The sequence below is a fragment of the Geotrypetes seraphini genome, chromosome 16, assembly GCF_902459505.1.
Source record: "Geotrypetes seraphini chromosome 16, aGeoSer1.1, whole genome shotgun sequence".
NCBI lineage: Eukaryota > Metazoa > Chordata > Amphibia > Gymnophiona > Dermophiidae > Geotrypetes > Geotrypetes seraphini.
Window position 1 is genome coordinate 39,409,809 of NC_047099.1, and position 14,436 is coordinate 39,424,244.

Sequence of the window (14,436 nt, forward strand, 5' to 3'; positions counted from 1 at the left end):
ATGTTGTGAAAGTTAATGTTATAAGTTATTTACGGCACTTTACTGCCCAGTGGCTGGTTGGTTAATGTTTTAGATCAGTGGTTCCTTCCGACTTCCAGTTCTCAAGGGCCATCAACAGGTCAGTTTTTCAAGATACCCCCCTAATGAATATGCAAGAGATACATATGAATACAGTCTCTTTCATGTATGTTCATTGGACATAATTTGGGGATCTGACCTGTTGGTGGCCCTTCAAGCCTGCAAGTGGAAACCACTGCATTATACTATAAAGAAGGCATTTCTTCCGTTGCTATGAAAAAAGATCATTTAGGCTACATTTCTTTTTCTTGTACTTTGATCAGTAATTTTCAAAATATATCTATCTATCTATATTTAATATCAAATATAGTTGTAATAAGATGCACATTAATGACTGCGGGAGAAAATGAAAGTAGTCTGAACTTCCTTATTGCTGAATGCAATATTTCAGCTGTCTGATTTGAGTAAGATTTTCTCATCTGCAAAGTGCCATAGACATTTATCTCTATTTTTGAGGTCCTCCTGATAATAAGAGATCAGTGGTATTAAGAAAATATTTCAGAAAAAAGAAGACAGAAAATAAGGAAAGGGAGGCTGGTGGTTTTGGCCAATGATTAAAATCAAGAGCGATTAAAGAGCTGGATATCAACACCAGGTGATAAATACGCTCTAGTCCTGTGGCCTTTTTCCACCTTGAGAATAAAAGTATAAGAGATAGGATAAAAACATTATTTTTGTTGAATTTAGGGGTTATGATACTTTATTTAATGAACTAGAATAACATTAATCAAGTTATATTGTTGTGAACGGAAGTATTTTGTCAAACTCTCAGCAGCAGACAGATATAGAAATACTTTTCATCGAAACAGGATTCCAGTGCCTGGAAGAAAACATGCATGCAGCCACTTCTGGGATGTAAAGTCTAGCAGCACACACCCAATGCCTAAACTGTATGAAACTTCCACGGGGGGGAATAAGAGAGAAAGAACAAGCTTAACCATAAATTTCAGGCACAAGAGAGATTAGTGATTCTCCCCCGAGATTAAACACAGAGGGTCAGCGATTTTAAAAATGATATTTCTACAGTAGCTCACCTCATCCGTTTACAATAATGTGCATAAAATAAACAAAGAATCAAGGGATGGCACAACAAGAGGCCTAGATTATGATCTGGCATAAAATCAAGAGTAAACTGTAAGAAGCAAAGATTACAAGAGACAATCCAGGTGATCGTAAGGTAGAGAACCTGAGCTAACTATGGTCTGACAAAGAGAGAAGCAAAGACTTACTGGGCTGCATTCAGACTTACAACATGTGAGGCACTTCTGGATGTTACTAAGAGAACCACCAGCTGTGACAAAGGCCCAGATGCCCATGGAAAGAGCGATGCCATAGATGGGAACCAGGCTGGCTTCATACCATGGGTTCAGAAATGTCTGAAAGAGAGGAAAGGGCAACGCTGCTGTTAGACATATATATAATGCTGTGGAATATGATTGCCCTGCCCCTAATAATCGTCTGTTTCAGAAGTCTCACTGCGTTTCTTAAAATGACCGTTAAAAAATATTCTTCGGATATAAAAGACTAGAAATAAATGTGAAATTTGCACTTAAACTTTTTTTTTTTTTACTAAATAAGACTGATATGTTAGATTAACTCAGAGCCCAGGACCTGTACAGAACTGTAACACAAGCGGTGGGAGAACAGGCTGTTGTAGAAATCGGAGATGCACTCACAAATCCACTTTCAGCCTATCCTGCGTGTACATGTGCCAGAACCAAGACAAACCCATGAAAACAGAACCTGCACATGACAAAAACCATGCGAAACAGGAGAGTGTGGCACAGTGGTTAAAGCTACAGCCTCAGCACCCTGAGGTGGTGGGTTCAAACCCCCGCTGCTCCTTGTGACCCTGGGCAAGTCACTTAATCCCCCCATTGCCCCAGGTACATTAGAGAGATTGTGAGCCCGCCGGGACAGACAGGGAAAAATGCTTGAGGACCTGAATAAATTCATGTAAACTGTTCTGAGCTCCCCTGGGAGAATGGTATAGAAAGATGAATGAATAAATAGTGTGACAAGTTTCAGCCTCTGATAACCAGAGCTGGTATTGTGACATCATAATGCCTCATTCCACCAATAAGAGCCAACCTCATCAGTGATGTCACAATGGCTTCATTGTCCTAGACTTGGATCACTTTTATTACATTTTGGTTTCTAGAGTGGCGCAGTGGTTAAAGCTACAGCCTCAGCACCCTGAGGTTGTGGGTTCAAATCCCACGCTGCTCCTTGTGACCCTGGGCAAGTCACTTATTTATTTAAAAATGTATAATACTGCATAAAACTATGCGGTTAACATATTGATTACACACATAACATACTAATCACCCTTTAGTTGCATGGATATGAACGGACATCTTATCAATTAAACATTCAGCAATAACTTAATCCCTCCATTGCCCCAGGTACATTAGACTGAGTGTGAGCCCACCAGGACAGACAGGGAAAAATGCTTAAGTAAATTCATGTAAACCATTCTGAGTTCCCTGAGAAGAATGGTATAGAAAATTGAATGAATAAATAAATAAAAGGAAGGATTTGCTTCCACAGAAAACTTAGATGACCATGCTGTTTGTCACTCACCAGTCCAGAGGTGACCAGGTGGCTGGCAACGATTAGTCCGAGGGGCCAAAGTTGCCGTTTCTCGCAGGCATCAAAGAAAATCACACCCCAGAACGTGTGTAGGAAAACTATTGCCATAGTTAGGAACGCTGGAGAGAACAAAGAAAGAGACCCGTGTAAAAGGGACCCTGAGAGGCCATATTTGCCAAGCATCAGAGCAGAAAAAGTCCACCCAGTAACAAAGTGGAAGGAACTTGTCAGGTGATGACGTGTCCATTGACTAAAGACCATAATACCACTGGAAGACCATGATGCAAAAGCACAAGTAAAACAAGTCTGACATCAGAAGAGTCAATTCTATACAGAGACATGCAGGGTTGGCCTAGTCAATCGGAAAAAGTTGGTGAAAGATACGATCGTTATATAGCACAGGAGGCAAGTCAATTCTGTGCTCACCTGAAGTGATAAAGTAATGCGGTGAATCTCCGTGAATCCCCACAATCCCGGGGCCTAGTGAGTCAGCCAGGATGTTAATGACAGAGAAGACCCCACTGATAATCCCGAAAGAGAGGCCGGAGACTGGAATAATAAAAGACAGGTATCAATGGTGCAGAAGGATCGATGTTAAATATAATAAGAGGGTGAACAGCATGGCATGAAAGCTTGGGGTAGAGAATGACCAGTGGACAAATTTATCCTCTTCCCCGCAGGAACTCAATTTCCCCATCCCGTCCCCGCAAGTTGTGTCGCTGTCCCTTGTCCCATTCCTGTAAGCTCTGCCTTAACCGCACAAGCCTCAAATACTTATGATTTTAAAGTGTTTGAGGCTTGTGCAGATGAGGACAAAACTTGCAGGAATGGGGCAGGGACAAGAAAAGAACTCGCCAGGACGGGACGGGAAAAAATTTGTCCCCGTGTCATTCTCTAGTCTGGGGGAGGCTGGGCTTTCCAGGAAGCTCAGTCATTCAGAGATTGCGCTGGAGTAAACAGGAAGCCATTGTGCTTCTAATATAGAATCACAGAAAGATGGCAGAGACCCCCCCTACCTCATCACCTCGTCTCTCACATAGTCCCAAAAGGGTGGGTTCATCCCGCAGGTACCATGTGAGGTGCCCTCGCAATGCATAGCATCAGGCAGTTTTGGTACAGGGCCTAATTCAGCACTGCCCACTGTAAGGGTGAAAGTGAGAGAGCAATCAGGGAAAGCTAGAGGGGGGACATTCACGGTGGGAAAAGGGCATGCCTTTTCATTTAACATAAGGCTCTTTCTGGATTCCTCCTGTAGCAAGATCCATTGATTCCATGGAATCTGCCAGCCTCTCCCAGAGCAGGGAAGGTGGCGCTGCCGGTTCTGCCGCATTTATGCCTTACCGTTAGCATTCTAAGGGGGTGTGGGGGGGGAGGGGGAATACACTTTTAACTTCTCACGTTCCTGCTGGAGTGAGGAAACACCCCCCCCCAACTACACTGAAAACTCCTGAACAGCGAGAGAACGGAAGTTTTCAGTGTACTAGGGGGATTCCTCCTCCCAAACGGGAGCACGACCAATTATAAGTGTACTGGGGGTTCCACCCCCTCACCCTCAGAACGCTAACGGTAAGGCGTAAAATCGGTGGAACTGGCGGTGCGCATTCGTCGGTGTCCCGGGAAATTAGAGGGTGCTGTCCCTGAAAGGTAGTGGACACTGGGCATCAAACCACAGCCTACTCACCATAAGCCATTTGCTGAATGGAGATGGGAAATCTTCCATCCTCACTAATCATCGCCAACCCTTCTTTCGCTTTTCTGAATATCAAAAATGACAGAAAGGCAGCTGTTAAAGGTACCAGACAACTACGTTCTGCTCTTCAGTCAAATTATATGCCACCATAGAGTTAGAATTATCAGGTATTTTGCAGTCGAATCTGGGACTTTCAGAAGAAAAGAAAAACGCAACCATGTTAATTTATACCTTTTCCTCTTTTCTATTAATCAGTGGCTATTACGGTGCAAAACGATAAAGAGACTTGCCCATGGCGACACAAGAGATCACCCATTTGGGATCGGAACCCATATCCCTGCAGTCTGGACTTGTGACACCGCATTCTAGTGAACAGACGATGCAAAACGGGGAAGGAATTTGGTTCTCCTCTGGTAGCTGTAAGCAGGCCATTGCTCAACCGGACGGGGCTTGATGACTTACTTGAGAAGTTTATAGTAAGCAAATCGAAATGCTTCCTGCAGCAGAACTGATACTGCAGCCCCAAAGATCAGCAGTCCATACTGAAGTGCAGCGTCCTCTCGCTTGCTAAGATGGACAGAAATGAACCAGATCAGGGAGGACAGGAGCACCGACACGAGCCAGAAAAAGGATCTGTGGAAAGAGAAAGAGGACACAGTCAGGACTGGACAAGCAGCTAAAAGTATCCCAATTCTGCTTCTTTTGCTTGGTAAGCCTAGCAGTACAGTCAAACCTTAACTAGCGAGTAATTTGGCGTGGGAGCGTTTTGCAAGACGAGCAAAACATTTTATTAAATTTTAACTCGATAAACGAGCGTTGTCTTGCATTATGGGCACATATATACGCGCGTCACATAATCAGAACCCACAGTTCAAGCGTGCACACCTTACGCACTAGAAGCGTCACCCTCAATTTACCCGTAGCTCAAGCGCTGACAGCATACAGTATTTTGTATTAAAGTTTTGGGGTTGTGGAACGAATCGTCTGAGCTTCCATTATTTCCTATGGAGAAATTCGCTTTGATATACGAGTGCTTTGGATTACAAGCGTGCTTTCGGAACGAATTATGCTCGCAAACCAAGGTTTTACTGTATTTCGAGAGCATTTCCAAAAATTAGATCCATCTTTTCCTATAATTACTGGATTTAAATTTCAATTCCCGGTCCCCGTTTTAAATTTTGAGAAAAACACAAGAAATATGGTGCACGAGTGAAGTTTTTGTGCTTAAACCAAGAGACTGCAATACCAAATTCCAAGATAAGTTTACTTTGTTGCATGAACTGTTACAATTTAGCTGGTATAATGAGCAGTGCTGACCTTATGTTTGAGAGGGAACTGTCTGCATTTTTGGATTAAGAGTATTCTTGAGAGAATCAAAAAAATTTCAAATAAATAACAATAAGTAGATTAACAAATGTTTCAGAAATAAATTTTTAAAAAGGTTTTTTTAATGCCCAAATTGGCATTTTTGCTGAATCATTTGACACAGATCAATTGTGCAATAGGCTCTGTATTCTGAGGCTTTTTTCCCCTTAAAATTAATAAATTAAAAATTAAATCTAGTAATTTTAAGAAAAGATGATCTAATCTTTGGAAATGCTCTAGAAATATTGTTAAGCCTGCTTTGGAGTATAATAATAAATGAGGAACAGTAGTACTCACTCGTGGGGTTATATATTCTGATTAGATACTGTTTATTGGACCACTAGGTCAGACATTATATTGATTTATTGCTTCTGCTTAGCCTCAGAGGGCTTTTCCCAGGAACTCTCCCATAGCAGGAGCAAGTCACCCGCTGAAATGCAGCTTTGTGGATACATTTGCCCTATATACAAGCAGTCCCCGGGTTAAGAACGAGTTACGTTTTTAAAGCTGTTCTTAAGTCGGATTTGGATGTAACTCAGACCTTGTAGATTTTAAGCTTCTGCTCCCAGCTGACAAAAGGGCCAACTGTCCCTCTAAGGTACAGCATCACAACCACACAGTTCTTAATGTGGCCATTCATCATTCGTGGATCTGCTACGGGAGAAGTGTAGGAGTCTCGGCCACTGGAAATACTGCTCAGTGAAATCAAATGAAGCCACAACCACACTCTTAAGTATGAATCATACTTAAGTCAGGAGTTTGCAACTCACAGGGACTTTCCTGTACCCGAGGCTAAACGCTAAGGGCCCCTTTCACAAAGTCAAAGCAGTGATGCTGCCACGGTAAATGCATCAAAGCCTATAGGAATTGAATGGGCTTCTGTGTATTGATTTACCGAAGCAGCATCGCTACTGTGGCTTTGTAAAAGGAGCCCTAAGTGTTTCTCCCTATAGCTAAAAACATTTTTTACCCTGTAATCACAGATTATAGTGACGATATTAACAGATAGATCCTTTCCACCACTTCATGTAAAAGAACCTCATGCACGTTGATATTAATGACACCTCTATGCAAACCTTACTGCACGCCACTAGTGTCTTATTTCCCTCCCCCTCCAAGCAGTAGATAATCCTGTTATTATGAATGTATTGTCAAGCATGAAAGAACAAATCAGGGGAAAACAAAACCACAAACACAACGAAACCAAAATGGAATTGTCCAGATCAGAACGATGTGCACCAAGAAAGTGTCCTCCAACTCATCTGATAATGTGAAGATCTTTGTTCCTCCAATGTCACAATGGTACATTCAACGACTCAATGACTCAACGTTGAAGGTACCATTGTGACATTGGAGAAATAAAGATCTTCACATTATCAGATGAGTTGGAGGCCATTCTTTTGGTGCACTTCATTCTGATCTGGACAATTCCATTTTGGTTTCTTTGTATTGTCAAGCATACCACGTGGTTGCCAAAAATGTTGAAAATTTAACAGAAAGCCAACTGAGATTTCAGGTGTGCCGTGACACACTGGCGAGGAGGAGCGAGAGGGCTCTCCTCCTCTCCCCGCCGAAGCAGGGCCTCCGCTCACGCATGCGACATCATCGCGCCGACGACCACGCACTGGGTTTAGTGCGCCGCCAGCCGGAAGGTTTGCGAGACCCTGCCTTAAATTGTTCTAGTCCAGGGGTCTCAAAGTCCCTCCTTGAGGGCCGCAATCCAGTCGGGTTTTCAGGATTTCCCCAATGAATATGCATGAGATCTATGTGCATGCAATGCTTTCAATGCATATTCATTGGGGAAATCCTGAAAGCCCGACTGGATTGCGGCCCTCAAGGAGGGACTTTGAGATCCCTGTTCTAGTCTGTCTTTCTTGCGGTCGTGCCCCGTCCCAGGCAGTGTTCCAATCCAAGCTAAAGGCCCCCTTTTTTTTTTTTAATTGCCTTCAACTCCCACTTGATACCTAGACCCACTACAACCTCCCCAACCCTGAAATGTCCTGCCTAAATTCGACTGTAAGCTCTTCTGAGCAGGGACTGTCTATTGCATCTCCCACAGCATCCTTGTAAGCCACTTGGAACCCATTTGGACTCCAGAAGCCCCAGGGCCCCGCCCCACGCACGCGCTCCCTCACTCACCCGGCCACCAGGATGATGACGCGCAGCGGGTCTCGAGCCACGGTGAAGAGGAAGAGCGCGAGCGCGGGCCCGAAGGCGATGAACGTGCAGCCGAAGAAGACGGCGGCGCCCATGACCGCCCGGGCCCGGCGCCGTCACCCCCCACGTCGACGTCGCCCACGCGGCCTAGCCAAAGGGGCGCGTCTTTCCTCCTTCGGGCCGCCGGACGCTTTGCGGTGCGTGCAGCCGAGCGGAGCGACGCCGCCGCGCTTTGCGTGCTGGGAGTTGTAGTTTTTAACCTTGGCCTAGTGCCTAGGAACAAACGATTGCTATTCAAAAACTCCAAAGGAAACTCTGCCTGATTGCTTGTGCTTGGAATGGAAATTATGTATTAAGATGCCTAGATTATATAATGCCAATAGAATTTTAGTAGATACTTGGGAAACTATCAAATTTGTAGATAATTTAACACCTATTCCTATAAATCAGGGGTAGGGAACTCCGGTCCTCGAGAACCGTATTCCAGTCGGGTTTTCAGGATTTCCCCAATGAATATGCATTGAAAGCAGTGCATGCAAATAGATCTCATGCATATTCATTGGGGAAATCCTGAAAACCCGACTGGAATACGGCTCTCGAGGACCGGCTCAGACTATATGGCTGAACTCCAAGATTCTTGTTTGGACATAATAGGTAAAATAGCATTATTCGCCGACAATGCCAAATTATGTAACACTGTGAGTGACACCGCAAGTAAAAATGATTTGTCCGACAGCATGAGGCAGGACCTGCTTTTACTGGAACATTGGTCCACAACCTGGCAGCTGGGCTTTAATGCGAAAAAATGCAAGGTCATGCACCTTGGTAACAATAATCCGTGTAAGACATACACACTGAATGGTGAAACCTTGTCCAGGACTACAGCAGAGCGGGATTTGGGGGTAATCATTAGTGGAGACATGAAATCAGCCAATCAAGTGGAGAAGGCTTCATCTAAGGCTAGACAAATGCTGGGATGTATCCGTAGAGGCTTTGTTAGCCGGAAGCCAGAGGTCATTATGCCGCTGTACAGAAGCATGGTGAGACCTCATCTGGAGTACTGTGTGCAATTCTGGAGACCGCACTACCGTAAGGATGTGCTGAGAGTTGAGTCGGTTCAGCGAATGGCCACCAGGATGATCCTGGGGCTCAAGGATCTCTCGTATGAAGACAGGCTGCACAAGTTGCGACTATACTCTCTCGAGGAACGTAGGGAGAGGGGAGATATGATAGAGACGTTTAAGTACATCACTGGTCGAATAGAGGTGGAAGACAACATTTTCCTTCTAAAAGGACCCTCGTCCACAAGGGGACATCCGTTGAAAATCAGGGGGGGGAAATTTCATGGGGATACCAGGAAGTACTTCTTCACTGAAAGAGTGGTGGACCATTGGAACGAGCTCCCGGAGCAGGTGATCATGGCCAGCAGCATACAAGATTTTAAGAATAAATGGGATGCCCACGTCGGATCCCTACGAGGGTAGCATAGAGGAGGGCAGCTTGGGGACGAGTGATAGAGTGTAGATTAGGGGAGGGTTGTTGGAGTGGGCAGACTTGATGGGCTATGGCCCTTTTCTGCCGTCATTTTCTATGTTTCTATAATCAAAGATCAGAACAGGACGCTGGTGAAAAGAGATAAGCAACTCAAAACCTATTGGATGGTGAAAGTTTATATGCCTTGAAGAAACGGTTTTAACGGGAAACGTCGGCTTTTACTTATATATCACGTTGATTTCTTACGATATAGAGACTATAGCTATTTCGTCCTGCACTAACTGTAACATTTGCACATCCCCTTCGGAAGTTTTTTAAGCCAATGATGTGGGTGGAGAAGGTTTGCGCTTTCAGCTCTACCTAAAAAGAAAACCTGAGGATTTTTTCTTCCGGGGGTTTGTGCTCTCAGTTTACAGAGTGGAGTTTGTATTACGTTAAAAGAATATTTATTACCCACTCGCACCACTTTAATTATAGTTTAACTCCAAGATTAAAATTGGCGGATATAAGGTCATCTGGAAATATTGGATGATTGGAGGCATTTTAGATGATTTTTCACAATTGCAACGCAAATTTGGTCTTAATAAAACTCAAAATTATAGATGGTTGCAGTTGAAGCAGGCCATTCAGGAAGGGTTCCCTGAATGGAAAAATGTGGAGGTTCAAAATAGCTTGCCGGACTTAAGTTTTCAGGTAGACTTCCTGGGTCACCAGGCCGCTCAATGGTATAAATTAAGATCTGGATTTTTGAATAAGAAACCAAAAACTGGTCTGCGTGACATTTGGAGCATTGAGATAAAGCATCAAATTACTGCATCTCAATGGCCACGAATTTGGTCTTGGAGGATGAGATGTACAATGTCTGCATCTATGAGACAAACATGTTTTTTTCTTATTACATAGAGTATTTTGGACCCCAGTTCGTTTGCATAAAGTAGATAGTTCTAAATATAATAGATGTTGGCACTGTCATCTGGAAGTTCGAACGTTAGATCGTTTACTATACTATTGTCCTTTGATACTAAAATTCTGGAGATCGATTTGGGATCAGGTTAATAATTTAATAGAAAATCCAGTGGCACTATTGTATGATACCATTTTATTTGGAACATCTATGAGGGCAAAAAGTCAAATTTCGGCAAAAAATAACAAACTTTTGTTTATAATAACGGGAGTTGCCATGCAGCTTATTTTAAAGAATTGGAAAAATTGGGATAGATTAAATTATTCATTCTGGTGGGAATCCCTATGCTATATCTTTAAAATGGAAAAGTTTATGGCCATTTAGAAGGGTTATTATAAAAAAATTTATGGAAGTTTGGGAACCATTAACTATAAATATTGTAAAGATTGATTTATTTGTATAATTTGGGGAAAACATGCCCATCCAGGGAGGGGGATATGTTTTGGCATTTGTTAAGAAATATTTATCAGTATTTTTATGAGGTGTTTGTAAATTGGAAAGTGGGTGGGAGAAAATAAGTCTTGTCTTTATTCTATTAACTATATTGTGCTGTAATGATAATAATTTATGTAAATGCATCATCTCTTCTGAACAGTTGAAGTTTTAAAAATGAATAAAGAATATTAAAAAAAAAAATCAAAATGAGGGCAAGTGACTCAACAAATCTTAGCTGTTGAGTGACTAAAAATAGATATAGTGAAATAGTCACTCTAAAAGTCGAATTACAGTAGACTAAATCAGATATATCTCAACTGCTAATCAACACTGGAGTGACACCTAATGGACCTACGGAGACACTCCTGAGGCAGGTCTCCACCTGGGGGCCGAAACACGGGCTGTGTCAGGTCATTGGCTGGATCCTTTCAACATAAGGACATTATGTCGGTAGGACTTTTGACATATGTACTTTTATTTATGTGATTTTGTATTTGCTTTGAGCTTATTAAAATACAATTTGCTTGTCCCAAGGTTGACGTGTTCTATCCCACTCCCCATTTGTTTTCCCTCAGTTGGATTTTGCATGGGGTTTTTTGTTCCTTAAGTGACTTGCCCAGGGTCAGAAGGCATGGTGCTGGAATTGAACTCAGAACCTCAGGGTGCTTAGCTAGCAGCTGTAACCACCAGACCATTCCTCCAGTGTACTGGGAACACCTTTGAAAAGAAATAGGGAAAACAGTAAGCAGTAGCTGTTTTAACAATCAGGAAGTTCCTTCTTGCAAAATCCTGGTCGTGCCAGTCTACAAGACGCCCAATTTCTCATGGTCCGAGAATGGGAAGCCTTCTGTAAATAGTTCTGCCTCTGGGTTAAAGCCAGCCCTCAGAAGACACTGAAAACCTCTGACTTCCTCTTAAGTCAGGTTGAAAGTCCCGAGGCTCTGGTATTTGATTTTTCCCTCCCAGGCTCTGACTGCAAGATGTCTTCAGTTCTGGTCCTAATTCTCCTCTCCCGGCTTGTGACAGGTAAAGATGAACCTGAGCTAGCTTCTGACCTTCTGTTCTTGTCTTACATTTTTCCTCTTTTGTGAAATACTTTTTTTTTTTTTTTTTTAATGGAAAGAAGAGGGGTTATTCCTTTTGTAAGGAGCTTGCTTGCATTATTTTAGCAGCTTTGGTTATGGGATTTGATGGGGCTTGATCAAGTTTCAAGTTTATTAAAAATTTGAGTGAACGCAAATCAGAATTTCTTTTTCTGTGTTTGGTTACAATCAAAGCAGTTTACGCATTTTAGACAGGTAGTTATTTTTTCCCTGGGGCAATGAAGTGTTAATTGACTTGCCCAGTATTCGAGAATGACACGGTGAAAAAATTAATCACCGTTCCTGTCCCTGCGGATATCCGCGAGAAACCATCTCCATATCATTCTTTAAGGAGAGAGTGAAGAATCAGAGTCTGAATGGGCTCAGCCACTGACCCTCGAGCCTTGCATTGAAAAATGCTGGTGGAGAAGGACCGAGGTTGAGATAGACACTAAAGAATGACACGGGATTATTTCCCGCAGTTATCTGCAGGGATGGGAACGGTGATGAATTTTGTCACCGTGCCATTCTCTACCCAGCATCATGAGGAGCTGAGGCAGCTGCTGTAAACACTAGTGTAAATAAACCAGAAAGTTTCTTTCTTTCTTTTATTTAAAATATTTATAATTCACTCTATCTACTACCCGAGGCAACTGCCACAATCAACATATGAGAAAGCAAGAGACATGTCATACAGTCTCAAACAGGTTCCACATTAGGAGTCGCCTCCAAGGAAAAAGATTTAGGGGTCAACATTGACAATATGTTAAAATCTTCTGCTCAGTGTGTGATGGTGGCAAAAAAAAAGCAAAAAACTGCTACAAGTTATTAGGAGCAGAGCAGAAAATAAAACAGAGACTATCGTAACGCCTGTCTATCACACCATGGTGAGACTGCACCTTGAGTGATTTGTGCAGTTCTGGTCAGCACATCTCAAAAAAAAAGATGTGAAACTGGAAAAGGTACGGTTAAAGGACAACCCAAATAATTCAGGGGATGGGAGGACTCTCATATGGAGAAAAGCTAAATAGGTTAGTGCTCTACAGCTTTGAGACGAAACGTCTAAGGGGAGACATGATGAGAGAGTGGCGCAGTGGTTAAAGCTACAGCCTCAGCACCCTGAGGTTGTGGGTTCAAATCCCACGCTGCGCCTTGTGACCCTGAGCAAGTCACTTCATCCCCCCAATGCCCCAGGTACATTAGATAGAGTGTGGAAAGTTTTAGCCTCTGATAACCAGAGCCGGTATTGTGACATCATAATGCCTCATTCTACCAATAAGAGCCAGCCTCATCAGTGATGTCACAATGGCTTGATTGCCCTTTACTTGGTTCACTTTTGCTACATTTTGATTTCCAGAGTGGTGCTGGGATTGTGGGTTCAAACCAACGCTGCTCCCTGTGACAGTCACTTAATCCCCTCATTGCCCCAGGTACATTAGCTAGATTGTGAGCCCGCCAGGACAGACAGGGAAAAATGCTTGAGAACATGAATAAACCCATGTAAACCGTTCTGAGCTCTCCTGGGAGAACAGTATTGAAAACTGAATAAATATATAAATACAGCCTCTGGGAGCACAAACCATATCGTAGGTGTTGATTCATTTATTTATGCTGATCACATTACAATTAGGTTTTCCGTACACATGATAGAGATGCAATCTTGTATAGGATAAAAAAAATTTGCATTTGATAGACAGTTGGGCGAAATCCCTGCTTATTAAGCAGCTCAGAAAACATCGGGTCTACCTAACCATTTCAGAAAGCTGATATCAAAAGATTTAAAACAAACCAAAGAAAATATTTCTTCACACAGAGAATGTGGTGAAATCAGTTGGCTTAGCAGGGTTAAAAAAAGGCTTGGCTATTTTCCTAAAAGAGAAGTCCATAGACCATTATTGAGATGTTTTGGGGAATTCCTAAGATAAGTAGCATACAATCTGTTTTACTACTTGGGATCTTGCTAGGTACTAGGGACCTGGGTCGGCCACTGTTGGCTTTATGGACCTTTGCTCTGTCCCAATATTAACATATCAATTTGATACATCTTCCCAAATGTTGGAGCCATGAAACTTACAAGTCAATCCACACTTTTCTTGGCCCTTTATACTTCCCAGGGTTTAAAAAAAGGTTTAGACACATTTCTGGAGGAAAAGTCCCTGAGGTTAAGTAGTCTGGAATCTTGCTACTTTTTGGGACTCTGCCAGATACTTGTACCCTGGATTAGCCACTCTTGGACCCTTGATCTGTCCCACTAGGGCAACTCTTATACAGTATTCTTATTTTCATTATACAACTTCTATCACATATAAAGTTTTCATATACGTTCTGTCTTATCTAACTAGATCCAGTCAAAGTAGAGGAAAGACCTACTGAGAAAAATTTGTGTGCAGTGGTATAGTAAGGGGGAGGGAGGACAGAACACCCCGGGCGCCATCTTGGTAGGGGCGCCAACACCTCTCCGCCCCACCCACGCCCCCCTGTGCCTATTTAAAATCTTCACCAGCATGAGCAACTACTTCTAGCCAGCTGCTCGTGCTGGCCTGGCTTCCTCTGGAATCACTTCCAGGTCGCGGGGCCAG

At 42.9% G+C, this 14,436-nt stretch overlaps 2 protein-coding genes across 6 annotated transcripts in view; one reads left to right on the top strand and one right to left on the bottom strand.

The window, feature by feature from the left end:
- CA14 (carbonic anhydrase 14) overlaps positions 1-4,751 on the top strand; it is a 27,645-nt gene extending 22,894 nt beyond the window's left edge. Inside the window, exon 9 of the mRNA XM_033924471.1 lies at positions 4,616-4,751. Within this exon, the coding sequence (XP_033780362.1) occupies positions 4,616-4,716 (101 nt within the window). The 3' untranslated portion in view covers positions 4,717-4,751. The remainder of the gene's footprint in view (positions 1-4,615) is intronic.
- The window catches only part of APH1A (aph-1 homolog A, gamma-secretase subunit), a 9,155-nt gene extending 1,072 nt beyond the window's left edge, over positions 1-8,083 (bottom strand). For 2 of the 5 annotated variants that reach the window (XM_033924477.1, XM_033924476.1), the window contains exons 1-6: positions 7,865-8,079; positions 4,823-4,993; positions 4,352-4,425; positions 3,097-3,219; positions 2,662-2,789; positions 1,308-1,454 (exon numbers count right to left, since the gene is read on the bottom strand). In XM_033924477.1, coding sequence (XP_033780368.1) covers positions 1,308-1,454; positions 2,662-2,789; positions 3,097-3,219; positions 4,352-4,425; positions 4,823-4,993; positions 7,865-7,977 — 756 coding nt within the window. In that variant the 5' untranslated portion in view covers positions 7,978-8,079. Of the gene's footprint in view, positions 1-1,307; positions 1,455-2,661; positions 2,790-3,096; positions 3,220-4,351; positions 4,426-4,822; positions 4,994-7,864 lie in introns of all 5 variants that reach the window. The other 3 variants (XM_033924473.1, XM_033924475.1, XM_033924474.1) reach the window with 3 other exon arrangements.
- Between the last annotated feature and the right edge of the window lie 6,353 nt (positions 8,084-14,436).